General features: G+C 47.3%; 2 protein-coding genes across 7 annotated transcripts in view; both read right to left on the bottom strand.

Annotated features, from left to right (window-relative positions):
* Positions 1 to 213: 213 nt before the first annotated feature.
* On the bottom strand, positions 214 to 8,409 carry sp2 (sp2 transcription factor). Of its 5 annotated transcripts, none has more exons than XM_030350464.1 (9): positions 8,350 to 8,378; positions 6,925 to 7,034; positions 5,865 to 6,342; positions 5,425 to 5,825; positions 5,033 to 5,233; positions 4,569 to 4,878; positions 4,195 to 4,372; positions 2,562 to 2,755; positions 214 to 2,366 (listed from the first exon to the last, which is right to left on the bottom strand). In XM_030350464.1, exons 1-9 carry the CDS (start codon positions 8,354 to 8,356, stop codon positions 2,266 to 2,268), a joined length of 1,980 nt encoding a protein of 659 aa, XP_030206324.1. In that variant the 5' UTR covers positions 8,357 to 8,378; the 3' UTR covers positions 214 to 2,265. The 5 variants fall into 5 exon arrangements, with proteins under 5 accessions (XP_030206324.1, XP_030206323.1, XP_030206325.1 ...); XM_030350463.1 differs by having other exon boundaries at positions 5,425 to 5,841; positions 5,881 to 6,342; XM_030350465.1 differs by having other exon boundaries at positions 5,904 to 6,342.
* Positions 8,410 to 9,723: 1,314 nt separating this feature from the next.
* The window catches only part of socs7 (suppressor of cytokine signaling 7), a 9,038-nt gene continuing 1,289 nt past the window's right edge, over positions 9,724 to 17,472 (bottom strand). Inside the window, exons 1-10 of one of the 2 annotated variants that reach the window (XM_030350458.1) lie at positions 17,046 to 17,472; positions 16,328 to 16,395; positions 16,114 to 16,212; positions 15,132 to 15,263; positions 14,196 to 14,359; positions 13,624 to 13,792; positions 13,065 to 13,193; positions 12,511 to 12,646; positions 12,105 to 12,251; positions 9,724 to 10,903 (exon numbers count right to left, since the gene is read on the bottom strand). The exon at positions 17,046 to 17,472 is cut by the window's right edge and continues 1,289 nt beyond it. In XM_030350458.1, coding sequence (XP_030206318.1) covers positions 12,128 to 12,251; positions 12,511 to 12,646; positions 13,065 to 13,193; positions 13,624 to 13,792; positions 14,196 to 14,359; positions 15,132 to 15,263; positions 16,114 to 16,212; positions 16,328 to 16,395; positions 17,046 to 17,472 — 1,448 coding nt within the window. In that variant the 3' untranslated portion in view covers positions 9,724 to 10,903; positions 12,105 to 12,127. The remainder of the gene's footprint in view (positions 10,904 to 12,104; positions 12,252 to 12,510; positions 12,647 to 13,064; positions 13,194 to 13,623; positions 13,793 to 14,195; positions 14,360 to 15,131; positions 15,264 to 16,113; positions 16,213 to 16,327; positions 16,396 to 17,045) is intronic. The other variant, XM_030350459.1, reaches the window with a different exon arrangement.

The raw sequence follows: 17,472 nt of genomic DNA, 5'->3' as shown, positions 1-17,472 counted from the left end.
AAGGAGCGAGCTTTCTGCAGTAAGCACCATAATAAAATATAGAAAATTAAATGCTGGGTTCCTGTTCTTCTCTGTGGTCTGAGTAGAGCAGATAGGCTCTGGGTCAAAATCTCTGGGAAAGAGCATAAGCCCTTCCTCAGATCATCCACTAAAAGCTCTTGGCTTAAAACACAAAGCAAAAGCACAAATTTAAATTTGAAACCTGTTTTTTTTTTCTTCTCAGTGCACAATACAACAGTTTGTAACATAAGTTAAATCAGAAAATAAAAGGAATTCTAAAAACACCATTCCTTGGAATTTCACAAAAAAAGGAAAAATGTTTAAATACTGGGCGCAGCTGTCTAAGGCATCTTTAATTCAATACAAAAGAGAATCTAGAAGTATTGTACAAAGCAGGAATGAAGCTATACAACGTTACGTTAGATTTGTTTCATACACACTGTACACAGTCCACCTCCTTCGGCTCCGGCCAGGCCAGACTAAATACTAGGCAGTGAGACCTTTTTAATCCTACATTTATTGTGCCTAACAGACACATCTGCTTTTATTTACATATCAGATAAGAGAAAAAATACAAACATAAATATGAGCATGTCCAGTCAGACAGCATCAGTCTCCAGGAAATATAATAATATAAACCATAAGGGAAAAAACGAATACACCAAGGAACCAACAGCTTTACAACCTTACTGGTAAAGCACTGCAGGGGAACCAAGTTAAAAGTGCTTTTGAGACTACATCTGACTGGGCCTCAAGCTATGGGATCCCAAGGACATTGATGTGTGTTGATTTCAGTACCAGGTTGTGATGTAGAACACAGCACAACATTTTCTCCCATTTCGGCAAGCTAGCAATGAGCCGGACAAACTGAGGTTAAGTTATTATTTTTTTTACATGAATTAGCTTATATACCAATAGGTAAGCCTATACCTTTAATGAAGTTTACTTCAAATCAAAACTACAAAACTATTACATTTGATAATGAATGTTAAGTTTTGTCTTTAAATTTATAAAGTCTCTAAAACCAAGATATTTGTTTTGTAGATGAAGTTACAAAATATATGTGTGTCAGAGTCTGCTGTACAATTGGTGAATAGCTTTCTGTCGAATAGAAATCAAATTTAAAATGTTAAGTAAAGCTATTTGTACAAAACGTTATGTACAAAACTAACTGATCATCGGCCAGGAAAAAAGCATTTTATACATTTTGTTTTTGCATCTGGTGACATGATTGTCATATTAGGGCATTAGTTAACTAAAACATATGAATAGCTATATGTTGCCAAGGAACCAAAGTAACCAAGTGGTCAAGAGAATAAGGTCATACCAGGTCACCTGGGGGGAGGAAGTGATGTCACTATAAAGCAGAGCGGGTGGGCGACTACAGGGATGAATGGGTTGGTGCAGTCACCTGTGGAGTCATGGTTCATAATAAACAGACTACAGACACGCACTTAGAAACTGTACTATGTTAGGGTCACTGCGTTGGATTGGCGCTGCCCAGCAGGTAGCTATGCAAGGTTTAAGTAAGCCGGGGGACTGAGCTATGGTAAGCTTACTATGTTGGAACACAAGACACAAAATAAGCCGAGCTAGTCTGTTAAAAAAGACCAGTCCAGGATGATCACAAGGGGCAAAACAGTCCTACCAAGTGCCAGGGGCGACACATGGCACCCACAGCCAGTCAGAGCAAGAAGCTGCAGTGCCCAGGGTTTCACCAGAGAGGGCACTGTCCCCTCTAGCTGTCACCGTCAGCTGTTGGGTGACTCCCTCAAAAAAAAGAAAAAATGAAAGGTTCAAACTGAAAACACGCATGAAATAATCTTCTGGATTCAGGTGAATGAAAAGGAGGACTGGAGACAGCAGGGGTCTGAAGGGGGGGTATTAGTTCATATTTGAATGATTCTGTGTGGGTCCATTTTGTCCTCTTCCCCCCCCCCCCCAGCACCTACAGGTTGTGGGAAGGACCATGACCCTCTACGCCCCCCCAGATGCCAGAGGGTCTGTCTGTCCGTGGTTGCCTATGCGCTGGGCCCACTGGGTAGGCCCTCGGGGAGTAGGAGGGCCGGTCTGGGGTCCGAGGAGCTCTGCGTGTACACCACTCTATGTACATCACCAGCAGTCTGGAGAGTGAGAAGGCAGTCTCCACCTCAGACGCTTTTCCTTCCATGGGCAATTTAAACAGAGCTTGTGCAGTCCTGAACCCCCCAACAAACCTCCTCCACCTCTTCAACTCACAGCAGCAATGGGTGGGGGGTTGAATGTTCACAGGTTCTTGGTATTGATGTGAGTTTTATAATGCTTGGTGAGATGGTCGCTTCTCATGAAGCGCTTCTGGCACTGGTTGCACTCAAACCGCTTGTCTCCTGCGGAGGGATTCACAGCACCATACAATATAGAATAACTGTGGTACACAACACATCTGTTCATAATATAGAATGCATGATATGCGACAAAACATTACACACCTGATCAAAATAAAGCATACATATGGTATATATTCTTTATTAGGGTCAGCAGTTATGCATCGTTATATGGCTGGATTATGAATGATCAGTTACCTGTGTGTGTCCGCGCGTGTCTCTGAAGCTCGTCGCTGCGTGTGAACCTCTTTCCACAGAAGACCCAGTTACATACGAACGGCCGCTCCCCCGTGTGCAGGCGCACGTGAGCCCTGAGCAGGGACGTCTTCCTGAACGTCTTCACGCAGCCGGGGAAGTGGCAGATGTGCTTCCTCTTGCCCACCTCCGCTGGCCTGAGTGGAGACACACAGCCATGGGGTCAAGGCCACGATAAGCTTATGCTTTCAAATCTGCCCAACACACGTGCGCTTTTACTTGGAATTCTTTTTTTCAAACAGGCTTTTACTTTGACATCTGCTCAACACCATGGAATAAATACCTACGCTATTACTTTGAAATATTATTTTTTTTGTAAAAGTCGATACGCAGAAAACGATTTTCTTGAGCCGATATTTGGAGCCGATAATACCCTGGAAATCCAGAGTTCTCGCGAGAGCACAATTTGGATTTGCTCAGCGACTCACTCTGGGAACGAGCAATATACTCGTGTATATTCGGGGCCTCCCCTGGCCCAGAACATTAATCAATCACATCGATGCATCAATATAGGTGGGCCCAATGCGTTGCTGTTTTACCGACCGGATACGGCAAGAGTCTTATCTATTGGTTAGCTCCACTGGTCTGGATACGGCACCCCTTGTATTCTTCTGATTGGTCATAGTGTTATCCAATGTGTTTTATCCAGTGATATTTTCAAATACATGCTTAGTGCCGCCCCTCGAGTTGGGCCATTTCATTACTCGTTGCCAGACCCTACAGCTTTCTAGATGTGGGTCTGGATTTCCAGGCTAAGCCTCCCTCAATTTACATCATAAAAATGACCCAATGATTATAACAAATGTAACAATGTCTCAATTAAAAAAAATTAACATTTATTGAACTGTCTGTAAATCACTGCAAAATAAATAAATATTGATACTGAAAAAAATATCGACCGACACCAATACACATTACAAACGCAAATATCGGCTGGCCGATATATCTGTCGATCACTAGTATATAGGGACCATGGAACCTTAGGTTTTTATATTTATTTCTTTATGGCATGGGGAAAAATGGAAGACATTTATAAATTTAGAACTACATGTCTATTATTTGTTTATTTATAGACTTCAGCGCTGTCCTACACAATTTAAAAAATAGCAAAGCTTTTGTCAGGCAAGACCCAAAGGACTCCCAAAGGTTTGATTTCAGAATCGCTGTTGCACTGAAAATCGTTTTCGCATGGCTTATGGTTATTCGCGCACTCACAACTCCGGTTGTTTCCTACTCACGAGACGCAGGGCGTGTGCGCAAACATACACACGGATCCGCTCGCTTCCTTCAATTTCATTTTCCGGATCCGACCGGATACCGATTTGTATCGGTGAATAGTTGCACCCCTAATATATATATATATATATATATATATATATATATATATACACATACACACACCCACATACATACAAACAGACATCTTTTTTTTCCAGTAGGAAATAAAGAAAAAGCACATGACATGCCGCTGTGGAGTAAGAACACCTGCGCTTTTACTTTGAAATCAGATTAACTCACACAGAAACCCCCTTTCCCTGATGGCGGATCCTGACCCTGACCCCAGTGCCCCACTTGCCTCTTGTCAGCATCCTTGCAGTTAGGGCAGGTGCACGCCATGCGCCTCTTCTTCTCCCCCGGCTGGGCGGGCAGCTCCAGGGTGAGGGTCTGGTCCACCTGCACCGTGGGCTGGCCCTGAGACCCGGCCAGCTGCAGACCACTACCTTGCAGGGTCTGAACCGTCAGGTGCTGCTGGCCTGGAGGGCAGGCGGGATCAAGAGAGACAGTATGAGGTCCAGAAACTATATCAAAGTGGTGAAGAAGTAATTACATAATCCTCTTTTGGACAATATCACTACACTACTATCACTACACACTACAGTCGCTACACTGTGAGGGAGCGTGCCGAACCGAAGGGGAGTGGAAGGAATCGGGACACGGCTCAGCACTCACCGCCGGCGTTGGTGATGGTGACGGGGACGCCCTGGACCTGCACGCCGTTGATGCTGATGGTCTGGACGGCCTGGGGGGCCTGGGAGAGCTGGGCGTTGTTCAGGCTGATCATCCCCCCGGCCGGGGCGATCTTGGCCAGCGTCCGCTCCTTGCGGGCTCCGCCCAGCTGCCTCTTGGCACCCAGTGGGGACGAGGAGCAGGAGGTGGCGACAGTCATGCTGGGTACAGTGGTGGTGGGCGTGGTTGCCGTGGAGATTGCCTCCTGGATCTGCACCGCCTGCCACTCCCCCGACGGCGTCTTGATCAGGAACTGAGTGGCGTAGGGGGGGGGGGGATTTGATTATTACCAGGAAAGGGCATCAGGCAATACTGTGTGAAGAGGGTTACCTGTATCATAAGGGTAACCTTTATTAAAGAGGGTTACCTGTATCCAAGTATTGGTTTACTGTATTCACAAGGGTTACCTGTGTTTGAGGTTCCGTGGGTGACACCTGTGTCTGCCTCTGAGGGATCTGGGGGAGCGTGGCGGATGCGGCCTGGACCACCTTCAGGGCCTGTTGGGGTATCTGGACCATCTGGGACTCCTGTTTGGGCTGGACCAGCTGGACCTGCTGCACCATGGCCGGCTGCCCAGGGCTCTGCACGATGAGCAGGTTGTTACCGGCCTGTGGACAGCCAGGAGGAACCAGGACGTTAATTCAACGTGAGAGAGGAGGACGCTATATGTAGGGGTACATTTACATTGCAACTTGTCATCATTTTGTGTATATAGTTATATTTCCTGTATCTATATTTTTTGTAGTTCCTCCACTACTACTCATCAAAACGTTTCGTCTCAATGTGACCCGCTGCTCACCTGGATGATGTTGTCGGTGGCTTCTATCAGGATGGTCTCCATCTGCTCTGGTGGAGGGGAGGCGCTCTGTGGGGGGGCGAGGGCGTGGGGCTGGCTGCTGAGGAGCACCTTCTTCTTCCTCCCCCGCCTGCCCTTCACCGGCGTGGACGACGCCACCGCCGCCGTTTCCGTGATGATCTGGGTGCCGCCCATCTCCCCGGTGGCGACGCTGAGGGGCAGCGTGAGGCCGCCGTGGAGCTGGACCAGCCCGGCCGCGCTGTTGGCCTTACGCCCGCGAGGCGACGGCTTGATGGCCAGGGCCTTCTGCGGCGTGACGGCGGAGGTAGCGAGCGCCGGGCCCTGCATGGTCATGGGCGTTGTGAAGATGGCCTGGTTGGTGCCGGGGATGAGCTGGAGCTGCCCTCCCTGGGGCATGACCTGGATGGTCTGTGTGCCCTGGCCTCCCTGGGGCATGACCTGGATGGTCTGTGTGCCCTGGCCTCCCTGGGGCATGACCTGGATGGTCTGTGTGCCCTGGCCTCCCTGGGGCATGACCTGGATGGTCTGTGTGCCCTGCCCTCCCTGCTGCATCACCTGGATGGTCTGGGTCCCATGCATGGTCTGGGGCATCACCTGGTACTGGATGTTGGTCGTGGGGGCCGGCGTGTTGGAGCGGGAGGTGGGGCTCTGGATGGTCAGCATGATGGGGCTGCCTGCGCCGCCCGAGCCCAGGCCCGCAGGCAGCTGGATCACGTTCCCCTTTGCCGACAGGAAGCCCAGGTTCTTGGGTGGCGCGGGCGCGATGGGGGCCGGCTTGATGGGGAGGAGCCTCCGGGGCTGAGGCTGGGAGGGGGGCACGGAGACAGGGGCCTGGGCGGCAGGGGGGCCGATCTTACTGCAGGTGGCGGCCAGCAGGGCCAGGGGGGATGGCTGAGAGTCCTGGGGAGACAGGGGGAGGTCAGAGGTCACACACACAGATAACTGAAGCAGTAGTTTCCTAAAACTACCCACCGACTTACAGACTTAAACCATTGGGTTCAAAACTGACAAAGAGTTGGAAAGAGAAGCAGAGGAATAGGCAGGTAGACAGAGAATCAGACAGTCAGAAAGACAGACAAGCAGAGTAGGAGACAGACAGGCAGTAAACAGATTGTTTATAATAATGTTGACAAACAAAGACACTGTGAAATTAATTCAGATATTCTTCTGATGTATTCACCTATGCAACACACTAACAAACGTTTGCTTGCACGTTTACTCACAATTAGTCACACACAATCAAATCAATTTTCATTCCATCTACATTACAATTCGCCCATATCCAGACCTACATGCAAATACTATAAAGTGAACTAATGTGAGCTCAGAAAGCTAATTATTGTTGTGTTCAAGCCCTGCCTGGGGGGATGAACATACCAATATCAACCCAGGAGCGTGTGGAGAGATGAACACATGAATATACCACCAGTTATCCACAAATGTGTGGCGAGATGACCACATGAATGTACAAGGGTGACTTACTTGTGAGGAGGTGGCGGAGGGCTGGAGATACTCGCTTGGGTTCACAGCTACAGTGGCGGCCATACTGTCCTGTAGCTCTGCATGGAACCAATCACAAGGCAAGGTTAGACCTGAGAGCCAATCACAACGAAGAGTTAGACCGAGCCCAGGAAACACCCAGCTCAGCCGTGGTTCAGTGAAACCTGCATCAAACTGGTGTTGGGAAACTTTCCACTCAATGCACTTTGTGTCAGAGAGATACTGACTACATATCCATCATTGTATTAATACTAACATCTTCCCTTATAAACCTCATGACCGGGGAAGGCAAATTGATAATCTGAACAATACACACAATACAATGTTTTCTGATTGTTGCCGTAACGTAATTCCTTGCATGTTCACTTTCTGTAACATAACTAATGCCTCAAAAAAACAATACAAATCTAAAACTGATCACGATTGACATGTATTCTAGATAAGACACAAATGATTGGAAACATTGGATCTGCAGTTACCCCTAGAAGATCTCAAGAGAGGAGAGATTTTTTTAAAATGCCTCTCCTCCAAAAAACGATGAATAACCTCATCTGTATATGTGCATGGCTTGCAACTGATGCAAGACCCATTTTCTCTTTAAATACTCTATACAGTCGCTGTGTTCCGTTAGTGTACTAATTTCGTATCAGCCCATTACGCTTGAAACCCTGTTCTTAACTCCAACAGCAGTACTCGGGGTTCACTAGTTATATTTCGGGTAGCTTTGTGACTTCATCCGTCTACAGCTGGCAGAAGCTTTTCGGTAAAAAATAAAATGAATTTGCATTTTCACAAAAGAAAAACAACGCCCAAAGTGGGTCCCTGTATGTGTGTTTATGTGACAGAAACACTACTGTTTGGGATTATGTTAGGTTTCCCGATAAGGCAGCTGAGAGGCGGTTCATCACAACACACAGTTGGTTTGCTGCTACTATGCTATGTTGAAAACAGCCGGGAGTAGCTAGCAGCATTTCTGACAAAACCCTCCAAGCTGCACTTAGCAGCTAGCTTCTGGAGCTTTCCTTTAACTCAGCTGCAATGCTAACCTGCGCAGCGTGACTCAGTATAATCAGTTGCAAAGCAGAAAACACAGGGGATATAACTCGTATATTACTGTTTTAAATGAATCCGAACCCGTTACGGAGCTAAGAAGCTAGCATATGTGACTAGCTAGCTAGCCACATATGCTAACGCGTCAAAACTCAGATAACGTTGCAAGAAAAAAGCTGCTCTTCTCCCCGGAAGTGCAATTGTTATAGGATTTTTACACCCCAACACATATGGATTAAACTTCACACGTGTCCAACCATTGACAACTCGTACAACCATAAGGAATTACAGACACGAAATGTTTTTAAACGAAGTACAATCAGTAATATAAACAGCGATGTTTTAATTCCTACCCACCGCTCATGACGACACCCGCTCTCCGTGGGCCTTCAAGAGAGGGAGCCCGTGGGAAGAGTCCGCCCGCGACTCAAGCGAACCAATCCGATGACAGTGGTGCATTGAGTGAGGGCCCAACCCGGCCAATCACGTAGAGCCGTCTTTGTGATTGAAATTTGAGTTGGCCAATCGTAGAAAGATTTTGCCTTTCGACCGATGATGGATCCGCGCTCGGCCAATAGTATTCAGAGAATACTGTGGTGAGGGTGGTTCCACAAAGTAAACCATCTTAAAAGCTGTTGACCTATTAAACGGAGACTTACATTTTACTGACGTGTGCGACATCCAATGTGTAGAAACATAAACCAGCACTGTAGAAATAGAACGACAACGGTTTAGATCAATGAGTTTCACTGTCATGGGTTTATTGTCCGCGACGCGTTAAATTTAAACTGCTTACAGACTGTCTGTATGATCTAGCTCATGTATAGCCTAATTAAATACGTTTAAACATTTAAATTGTACCTTAAATTTATACCAATGCAATCACAAATTATTATTTAGGCCATTTTTATCTTTTTTTTTGTCAGTTCATATATGAACTGACAGGCTTTTACGGTTTCATGAAACCTTATCGTTAAGTGTATAGTTTTATGCCTGGTAATTTTAAAAAATATTTATAAAAAATTGCCTTCTAAATGCCACACCATTTATGCAAATTGTGTGTCTAACTTGTGTCAGCAGACAAACTTATTCTAGCTTTGATCTTTGAGACTAGTAACTATTTAACAATAAAGGGGAAATTAATGAAGAAGCAAAATCATAACATAACCATTTCTAACCCTCGCTTTCACTTCCATCTGCCGTCAGCATCCAGAGTTGGCCTCTAGCAGCTATCACGTTGGCTTTTAGTCGTCCTACTCTCATTGCACCCCTCTCTCTGTCTCTGTTCACAACCATGATGATGGCATCCCTATACACATCAGCTTTAACCAGAGAGCTTATCTTGACCTTGTTTGGACTCCAGTCCTCTCTCCCTGCTGGCTGAGAGCCGTGTATTATTCAAATGTCTTCCTGTGCTTGCGGCAAACACTTATCTCTCTCAGTGAACACAAGAATTTTCATGAGCACAAATTCTTTCAGGGGATTTTCAAGCATTGCTTGTCTTTTGTGTGTATGTGTGTGTGCACACAAGTGTGTATATTGTGTGTGTGTGTGTGTGTGTGTGTGTGTGTGTGTGTGTGTGTGTGTGTGTGTGTGTGTGTGTGTGTGTGTGTGTGCTAAAGTGAATGTGTATGCGTGTGTGTGCGTGTGTATACGTCCGTGTGTGTGCATGTATTCTTGTGCGTGATGATGAAATGTTGACGTTTCGAAAGTAACACAGTACACCACTGCTATAATAATGATTCATTTAGTTTTTTTTACTGAAAAGGCGTAGCTGGCAGTCAGCTTTTGGAGAACAGGCAGATAAATAAAAGAGAGTCTGAGATTGATAGCAGAGATAAACAGGCAGTAAAAAGGAGCTAATGTTTGCTTGTGGTTTTTTTCTTGTTGTAGTAATAAGACAAAATATGGACATCTTTCTGAATCTCTGGTGAGTAAAATGCTCTATGACAATATCAGTTTTTCAATATCTGCATGATACTATTTTGATTTAAGACCGTTCCCGGCTACTTTCTTACCCAGTAGGACATCTCATCCCTGATTGGTTCAGGGGAATAAATCTTGCATGTCATCACAGGAACATGATGCAAATTGCTCCTCTGTTGAAACACTTTTCAACAGAGGAGATGGGTACGGAGGGGGGGAGCAGAGAGGGAATTTACGTTTTTTGGATTGTTTCTTTTCAAAATCTTGCTCTCCTCACTCTTTCTGCTCTCTCTCTTTACAACAAGAACTTACAGAACCTTTTAGCCTTAGGCCCAAGAAGCGGGACCCAAAAAGAGACCAAATGAAGCTATTCCCGATGACCTACAGCAGAAGGCAGCTGCGTTACTACAGGACCTGATTGGTTGGATTGGGTCCCCTCACGTTCTCCGCCTGTAATGGCAGTATAATACTAACGGCTCAATTTATCACACAGAATCACAACGTGGTGCCTTTGACTGGTTCTGTATTCACGTTCTGCATATGAAATTGATGCGGTCAGTCTTGACTCATGATATTTAAAAATCCATGTTAAGAAGAGAAGTGTAAGGAGAGTTCTGGTGACGGAGCCCAAACAAGAGGCGCAGAAACAGCAGGAATGCAGCGTGTTCCACAAGTCCAGGTCCTTATCCAGAGGAAATAACCACAAAAGGAGCCAGAGGTCAAAGGTTAGGCTGTTGGTTTGTTGTGTTTTCTGCTCTTTCTAGAGAGCGGGTCTGTTGTGGTCTGCGGGCCGCGAGGCTGCAGTACACGCCCCGGCCCACTTGCGCGATCACATGCGCTGGTTTCCAATGCGATCTGGTGGTCCTGATCCTTCGCCGTAGTTTAGAGACCACCCCGTCCCGTGAAGAGAGATCTGAGCTCTCTGATTCGAGGGCTCTGGAAGACCAGCTGACCAATGGCGTCACAGCCTCATTCCTCCAGTTGCCTGATGAGAAAAAACACAATGTTTGAAGTGAAAGATGTTAATATCAATAAAATACACGAATGACCAAAAATACTAATAATGACGTCATCAGAAAATTGTTGTTCGTATTTCTGAATGTTTTCTTTTTGGATTCTTGTTTGTCTGGGTTTAGAGTTCGTAGCCTTGGACATTGGGCCTTGTTTAGGCAAACAGTTTAAATCTCTTCTTATGAGAGGATTAGGTTGGGAGATTGGTAGCGAACTGTTGTACGAAAGATGTAGAGAAAACATTGTCAAAGGCACCGCACTCAATCTAGCTGGAAGAGAGATAGGTCGTCTAGAAGGCATCTCTTGTGGAAGCAATGTGGAGTCAGGTGCTTAGCTCAGACGTTGCCGGTCTTAAACCAGTATAAAACAAGGGGAAGTAATTCACAAATGTTTCTGAAACATCGCTGTGCTGTGATAGTTTTCTAAGGCAGAGTCCGAGACCTTACATTTCTATCATTAGTGTTTATTTGATCAGAAGCATTATCCAAAGCAATGTAAACCGGTACAACACGGCCACTATTTCTCCACTTAGTCTTGGAGATTGTGCGTTCCAAACCTGAAGCCTGTATGTGCATGTTGTGGTAACCCGGTACTCGATTGGGCCAGGTTCCACGGATGAACGACACTTTTAGCGTGCGGATACGCCGTTAAAGGCATTTATTTAAAATCAACTTAAATCAAACAATGAGCTCGCAGTCTCTAGGGCCTCCGTGGGCCTCTAGCCTCTCCCGGACACGAGCACTTCCTCCTTGCTCCCGTGCCGTGCTGTGCTGTCCTCAACCTCCTTTTAAGATGGCTCCTCTGCCACCGGCCAGGTGTCCACCAATCACCCTGATTGGGGAGGCGAAAGGGATGCTCTCGGTCGCCGTCTGGTGGGCGACGGCGGTACACGCCGTCCACGACCAGCGCGGATCTCGGTTGCGAGCGCGTTGTGCCTTTTTCGTGTAAACAGATTTTTAAACAGTTTTTAATCTAGATACATTTGAAAAATGGTTGTAGAATCTAGATTTTCCCTTTGTGTAAACAGTGCAGTGTAGGGGTGGGGCACTGCTCCCCGCTGAAAGGTTCAGCGTTCCAACCCAAGTACCTGCAGTCTTCCTTTAGGGGTCCTTGGGCAAGAGAGAGAGAGTGAGACTGGACGAGAGAGAACGAGAGAGAGAGCCATCACAACTTACTGTAACTGAGGGGACCACTGCCGCTACGTCTGAGACTCCGCCTCCTCTTGCTTTGGCCCCGCCCTCATGACAATGCTCTTAAATGACAGGTAGGTCTCCTCCTCGGGGTCGTAGTAGTAGAACTTCCTCAGGTAGGAGATCAGAGGTCTGCACAAACACAAACACCATATCATTTCATATCATAGAAGTGTGTAGTACTTTACTGTATAGTATATTAGTTTAGTAGTGTATAGTAGTGAAAAGTAGCGTGTACTAGTGCATAATAGTGTGTAGTAGTGAGTAGTAAAAATAGTAGTGTGTACAGTAGTGTGCATTACTTGGGGAGGGTGAGGTCCTTGATGTGGTGGTGTGTAGAAGTGTATAGTAGTGTATAGTAGTGTGTTGTAGTGTATAGTAGTGTGTTTACTTGGGGAGGGGGAGGTCCTGGATGTGGTCTATCCGGACCATCTGTCGGAGACGGAAGCGGCACAGGTGCTGGAGGGACTTGACGTTGCTGAACCGAGAGACCGGGTACAGGAGCTGGACTGGGGTGGGGGGCAGCCCTGCACACACACACACACACACACACACACACACACACACACACACACACACACACACACACACACACACACACACAGGCATGAATAAACACACACACAAATGCTTAAGTACAGTTATACATTCATATTGACCATATCCAATGGAAAAACCTGATGCTCAACAAATGTGTCCTATTTGAAAAGACACACATACATGGAAACACACGGACACACACAAACACAGACAAACAAGCGTGCAACCACACACACACAAACGCTCTCGCACTCACACACACACACACACACACACACACACACACACACACACACACACAAAATCGGACACTTAAGTAGTAAATCTAATCGGTTTTCGGGGTCTGCTAGCATCTGAGCTAGCCTCAGGCTAACCCGCAAACCTTTGACCCCTCTCCAGACCTACCTGGCACCCGGGAGCGCAGGAAGTAGAGGAACTTCCCGTTCTTGGAGTGCATGATGGCACGTTCAATGAACTCCACCACCGAGTGGCAGCGGTCCTCCAGTTTAGGGTGGCACCAGAGGCTGAACGTTCCTGAAACACACGAAGGAGAATAAACCAGTCTGTTGTCTGAAAAACATGAAGAGGAATCAACCAGTCTGTTGTCTGACACACATGTAGAGGAATCAACAAGTCCACTGGTTGAAACACATGAAGAGGAATCGACCATTCTGCTGGTTGAAACACAGCCCCAATCATCATTCTCATTCTACTGCTCATTCACTACATTTTGAAGCACTTTGTTGGGTGTCTGGTGTTGAAAGGAGCTATATTGATAAATATGTTAGAAAAAAGTTAAAACACATGCACTAGTAGGAGTGCTCACCACGGTAGAGCTCCATGCGTGTGTAGTGTCGTGTACTAAGGGAGTAGCAGTAGTAGTAGGAGTGCTCACCACGGTAGTGCTCCATGCGTGTGTAGTGCCGTGTACTAAGGGAGTCGCAGTAGTAGTAGGAGTGCTCACCACGGTAGTGCTCCATGCGTGTGTGATGCGTGACGCCCTGAGACCGGAAGCTGAGGCTGAGGATGTAGCGGGGGTCCGAGCTGTCTCTCACCAGGAAGGACCCGTCCAGACGGCCCTTCAGCTTCATCTCAGCATCCTCCCAGTTCATAGGACCCCAGTACCAGCCACACTGCCATACAATACAATACAATGTAAGGTAATGCAGTAGAGTAGTCACAATACCATACAATATAATATAGATATTATAATAACTGTAATATAATATCTATAATATAAAAGATCAACAGACAGACAGACATACATCGATCGAGAGAGAGAGAGAGAGAGAGAGAGAGAGAGAGAGAGAGAGAGAGAGAGAGAGAGAGAGAGAGAGAGAGAGAGAGAGAGAGAGGGAGAGAGAGAGCGGGAGAGAGAGAGAGAGAGAGAGAGAGAGAGAGAGAGAGAGAGAGAGAGAGATAGATAGATAGATAGATAGATAGATAGATAGATAGATAGATAGATAGATAGATAGATAGATAGATAGATAGATAGATAGATAGATAGATAGATAGATAGATAGATAGATGTGTTACCTTCTCTAACTCTCTCAAGCTAGCGGTGAAGTTGCTAGCTTCCGCCCGCAACGGGCAGAGCATTGTGGGCGGAGCCATTCGCATGGAGGGCGGGGCCATCCGGTGGGAGGATGGGGCATTGGCCTGTGATTGGCTGGAATGAGGCAGCGCACGCAGGAAGGTATCTGAGAGAACAGTAGAGAAGTTTCATTGGTCACTGCTGGTTACGGGCAGAGCACTGACTTCATACATACAAGCTATGCGGGGATGTCACAATGCATGTCCTTCCCTCTCTTCTTCAACCACCTCTCCTGTCCATCAAAGCTAGGAAGCCACTTAAATTGTAATTGAGTGAAGACAACACGTGCATCTCTGCCATAGTCCGGATGTGGTGACTTTAATATGAATGATATCATGAGTGGTACTCAATGGATGCTGAATCCAAACAACGCAGACACACTCATATGCCAGGCCTCCAAACAGACTCCATTAACTGGTCTTGCATAAACAAAATACATTGAAATGAAAAGCAATAACTCTGGATCGGGCCCTTCAGCATGGTGTGTGCTTTGCTTTGTGTAAAGGAAGGTGTTTACAAGGGTGTTTGACCAATTGGAACACTATGTACCAGGTGACGTCATCAACGCGTATGACCATAAGATCATGACATTCTACACAACACAAGCCCATAAGGGCAATGGCAAGCCATTACCAGCCCAGGTATTCACTGTCTATCTTTTAAGACAATAAGGATGTGCAGGTGTCTGCTGGTCAGACAGCGGTCTCCTGAGCAGAAAATGGGACAATAGCGCCATTCCTGTCCTCCATGTCACCATGTAAACATCTTTTAACAGGTCCCAACGCCTGCTCTGAACCCAACATTTGACCGAAGTGCCCAAGCTGCCCAAGCTGCCCCCTTCAAATTAAAAGTTCCCTCAGCAGCAGCACCACTCTTACCGTTGAGGCTGACACTGTGCTGGAGAGAGGCATGGGAGGGGGGAGGAGGTGGGAGAGGCAGGGGGAGGGACTGCAGGGACGCCCCCATGGCGCTGTCCAGGAAAGACCCAGGCTGTGGCCCAACAATGTCGTCTGGAACAGAGCCAGGGGGTGGAGGAGGAGGTGTGGGAGGTGGAGGGGGAGGAGGAGGAGGAGAAGGTGGAGGAGGCGGAGGTGGTAGGAAGGAGGAGGAGGTGTATGAGGTGAAAGAGAAGGAGGAGGTGGAGGAGACGGAGGTGGTGGGGAGAAGGAGGAGGTGGGTGAGGTGAAGGAGGAGGAGGAGGTGGTGAGGAAGGTGGGGGACAAAGGAGCGTTAGGAGTTAGGAAGCAAGTAAACAAAGTGAAGGGGTTGAAAGTCCAGTTACCGAAAATCTAGGAAGGAAGAAGGGAAGGAGGCAAGTGCAGGAAGGAAGGAAGGTAAGCAACCAGGTAGGCATCTTTTGAGCTAGGGCTTGCACTCAGATTATCATTTTTGCTTTTTGAACGTTCCTAATGCGTGAAATGTCCCAGAATGATCTAAATGGTAGCCATGAAATACCATTTTCAAATACTCAAAATGGCGAGAAAAGGGGCTTCAGTGCTTCCCTTCTTATCTCGCTTAGCATAGGGTACCCTAGACCATCTGTCCAACCATTCCTTGAGCCAGCCACATTTGTCCGTTCATGAAAAAAAACGATCAGCATGACTGTCAAAATCTTCATGCAATCATTCTAATTATGATTCATGTGGATAAATATGAGTGGAAGGAGGTTGAGCGTGGGCAACCATTCTCAATCTGACTACCATTTTGATTCCCTTTTGTGAGTGGGAGCATTTATTCCTTTTTGTAAGTGTGGTGTTTGTCACCTGGTGGTCCACGTTTATACAGCCTGCATGAGACAGGGTGAGAACGCACAGGGGGCAGTTTGAGAGATAGACTTTTAGGTAGTTCATCCTGGCGTACCTAGGAGACTGAGACTCCGTCGTGGTGGGGGTGGCGGCGTGGGGGGTCGGGGCATGTTGACCCCCCGACGAGAAATGTCCCCAAGGGACGCAGTCTCACCTGAGAGACAGAGAGAGACAGAGAGAGAATGTGTTAAGGAGGAGGAGGAGGGGGAGGAGGGGGAGGAGAGATTGAGCCTGAAGGAGGAGGCGAAGGAGGAAGAGGAGGTCATTACCAGCAAAGGTGGAAAGGGATGCTGGAGAGAAGGCACTATGTGTCCGGGTCAGTCGGCACCTGCCTGACCTGAAGGAACCAGAGAGGAACCTTACACACACACTGATAGACATAACCCACACACTGATAGAGAGAACACACACACTGATAGAGAGAACCCACACACCGATAGAGAGAACACACACACTGATAGAGAGAACCCACACACTGATAGAGAGAACACAGACACTGATAGACAGAACCCACACACTGATAGAGAGAACACACACACTGATAGAGAGAACCCACACACTGATGGAGAGAAGCCACACAATGATAAAGAGAACACACACACTGATAGAGAGAACACACACTGATAAACATAATAAAATGATGTATACACACCTACACACACGATGATAGATAGAACACACACATTAGTGAAACACAGTTACACACAGCCAAGCATGAACACACAAACGGATCAAACAGTAAAATACAAAGATTCAGACTTGACAGACGGAAACGCACTCTGACAAACAGACAGACAGACATTTGACAGACGAACATCATTACTAAGGAAGAAGAACAACATAAACATAAGCATCAACATTAACCTAAACAAAGACATAAACAGACATAAATATAAACATATAGCCATAAACATAAAGATAAATATAAACATAAACAAAAACATAAAACCTACACACACTTCTGAAAGGTAGCAGGAGCCAACTTACCTGTTCGTGTCCGGTCCCACCCCCGCCCTGCCCACCATGTCCACCAGACTTCCTGTGGACCCGCCCATCAGACTTCCTGTGGACCCGCCCCCCCCCGGCCCAGGGTCCAGCAGGTGACCGCTGCCAGCGCCGCCGCAGCTCTTGGTCCGGAACATTCTGCTGAGGCGGCCCTTCAGCGAGCCGCTCCTCCACCTGCCGGGGACCTTGAGTGTAGTGTCGGCCAGCCCTCCACCCCTGGAGGTGGGGGTGCGCCTTGGCGTGGAGGTCAGGCTTGCGCTGGAGCCGGGCGTCCGGGCGGGGCAGCGTGGAGAGGGCGTAGCGGGAGCCGACGGGGGTGGGCCCACGCTCGGAGTAGAAGGGCGGCTGGGGTCTGACTCCTCCCGCCTCGTGAGCTCCGCCTGGAGGCTCCCGAGGGAGAAGGACCCTG

The sequence above is a fragment of the Gadus morhua genome, chromosome 3 (genome assembly GCF_902167405.1).
Source record: "Gadus morhua chromosome 3, gadMor3.0, whole genome shotgun sequence".
Lineage (NCBI taxonomy): Eukaryota > Metazoa > Chordata > Actinopteri > Gadiformes > Gadidae > Gadus > Gadus morhua.
This window is presented reverse-complemented; position numbering and strand designations above follow the sequence as displayed.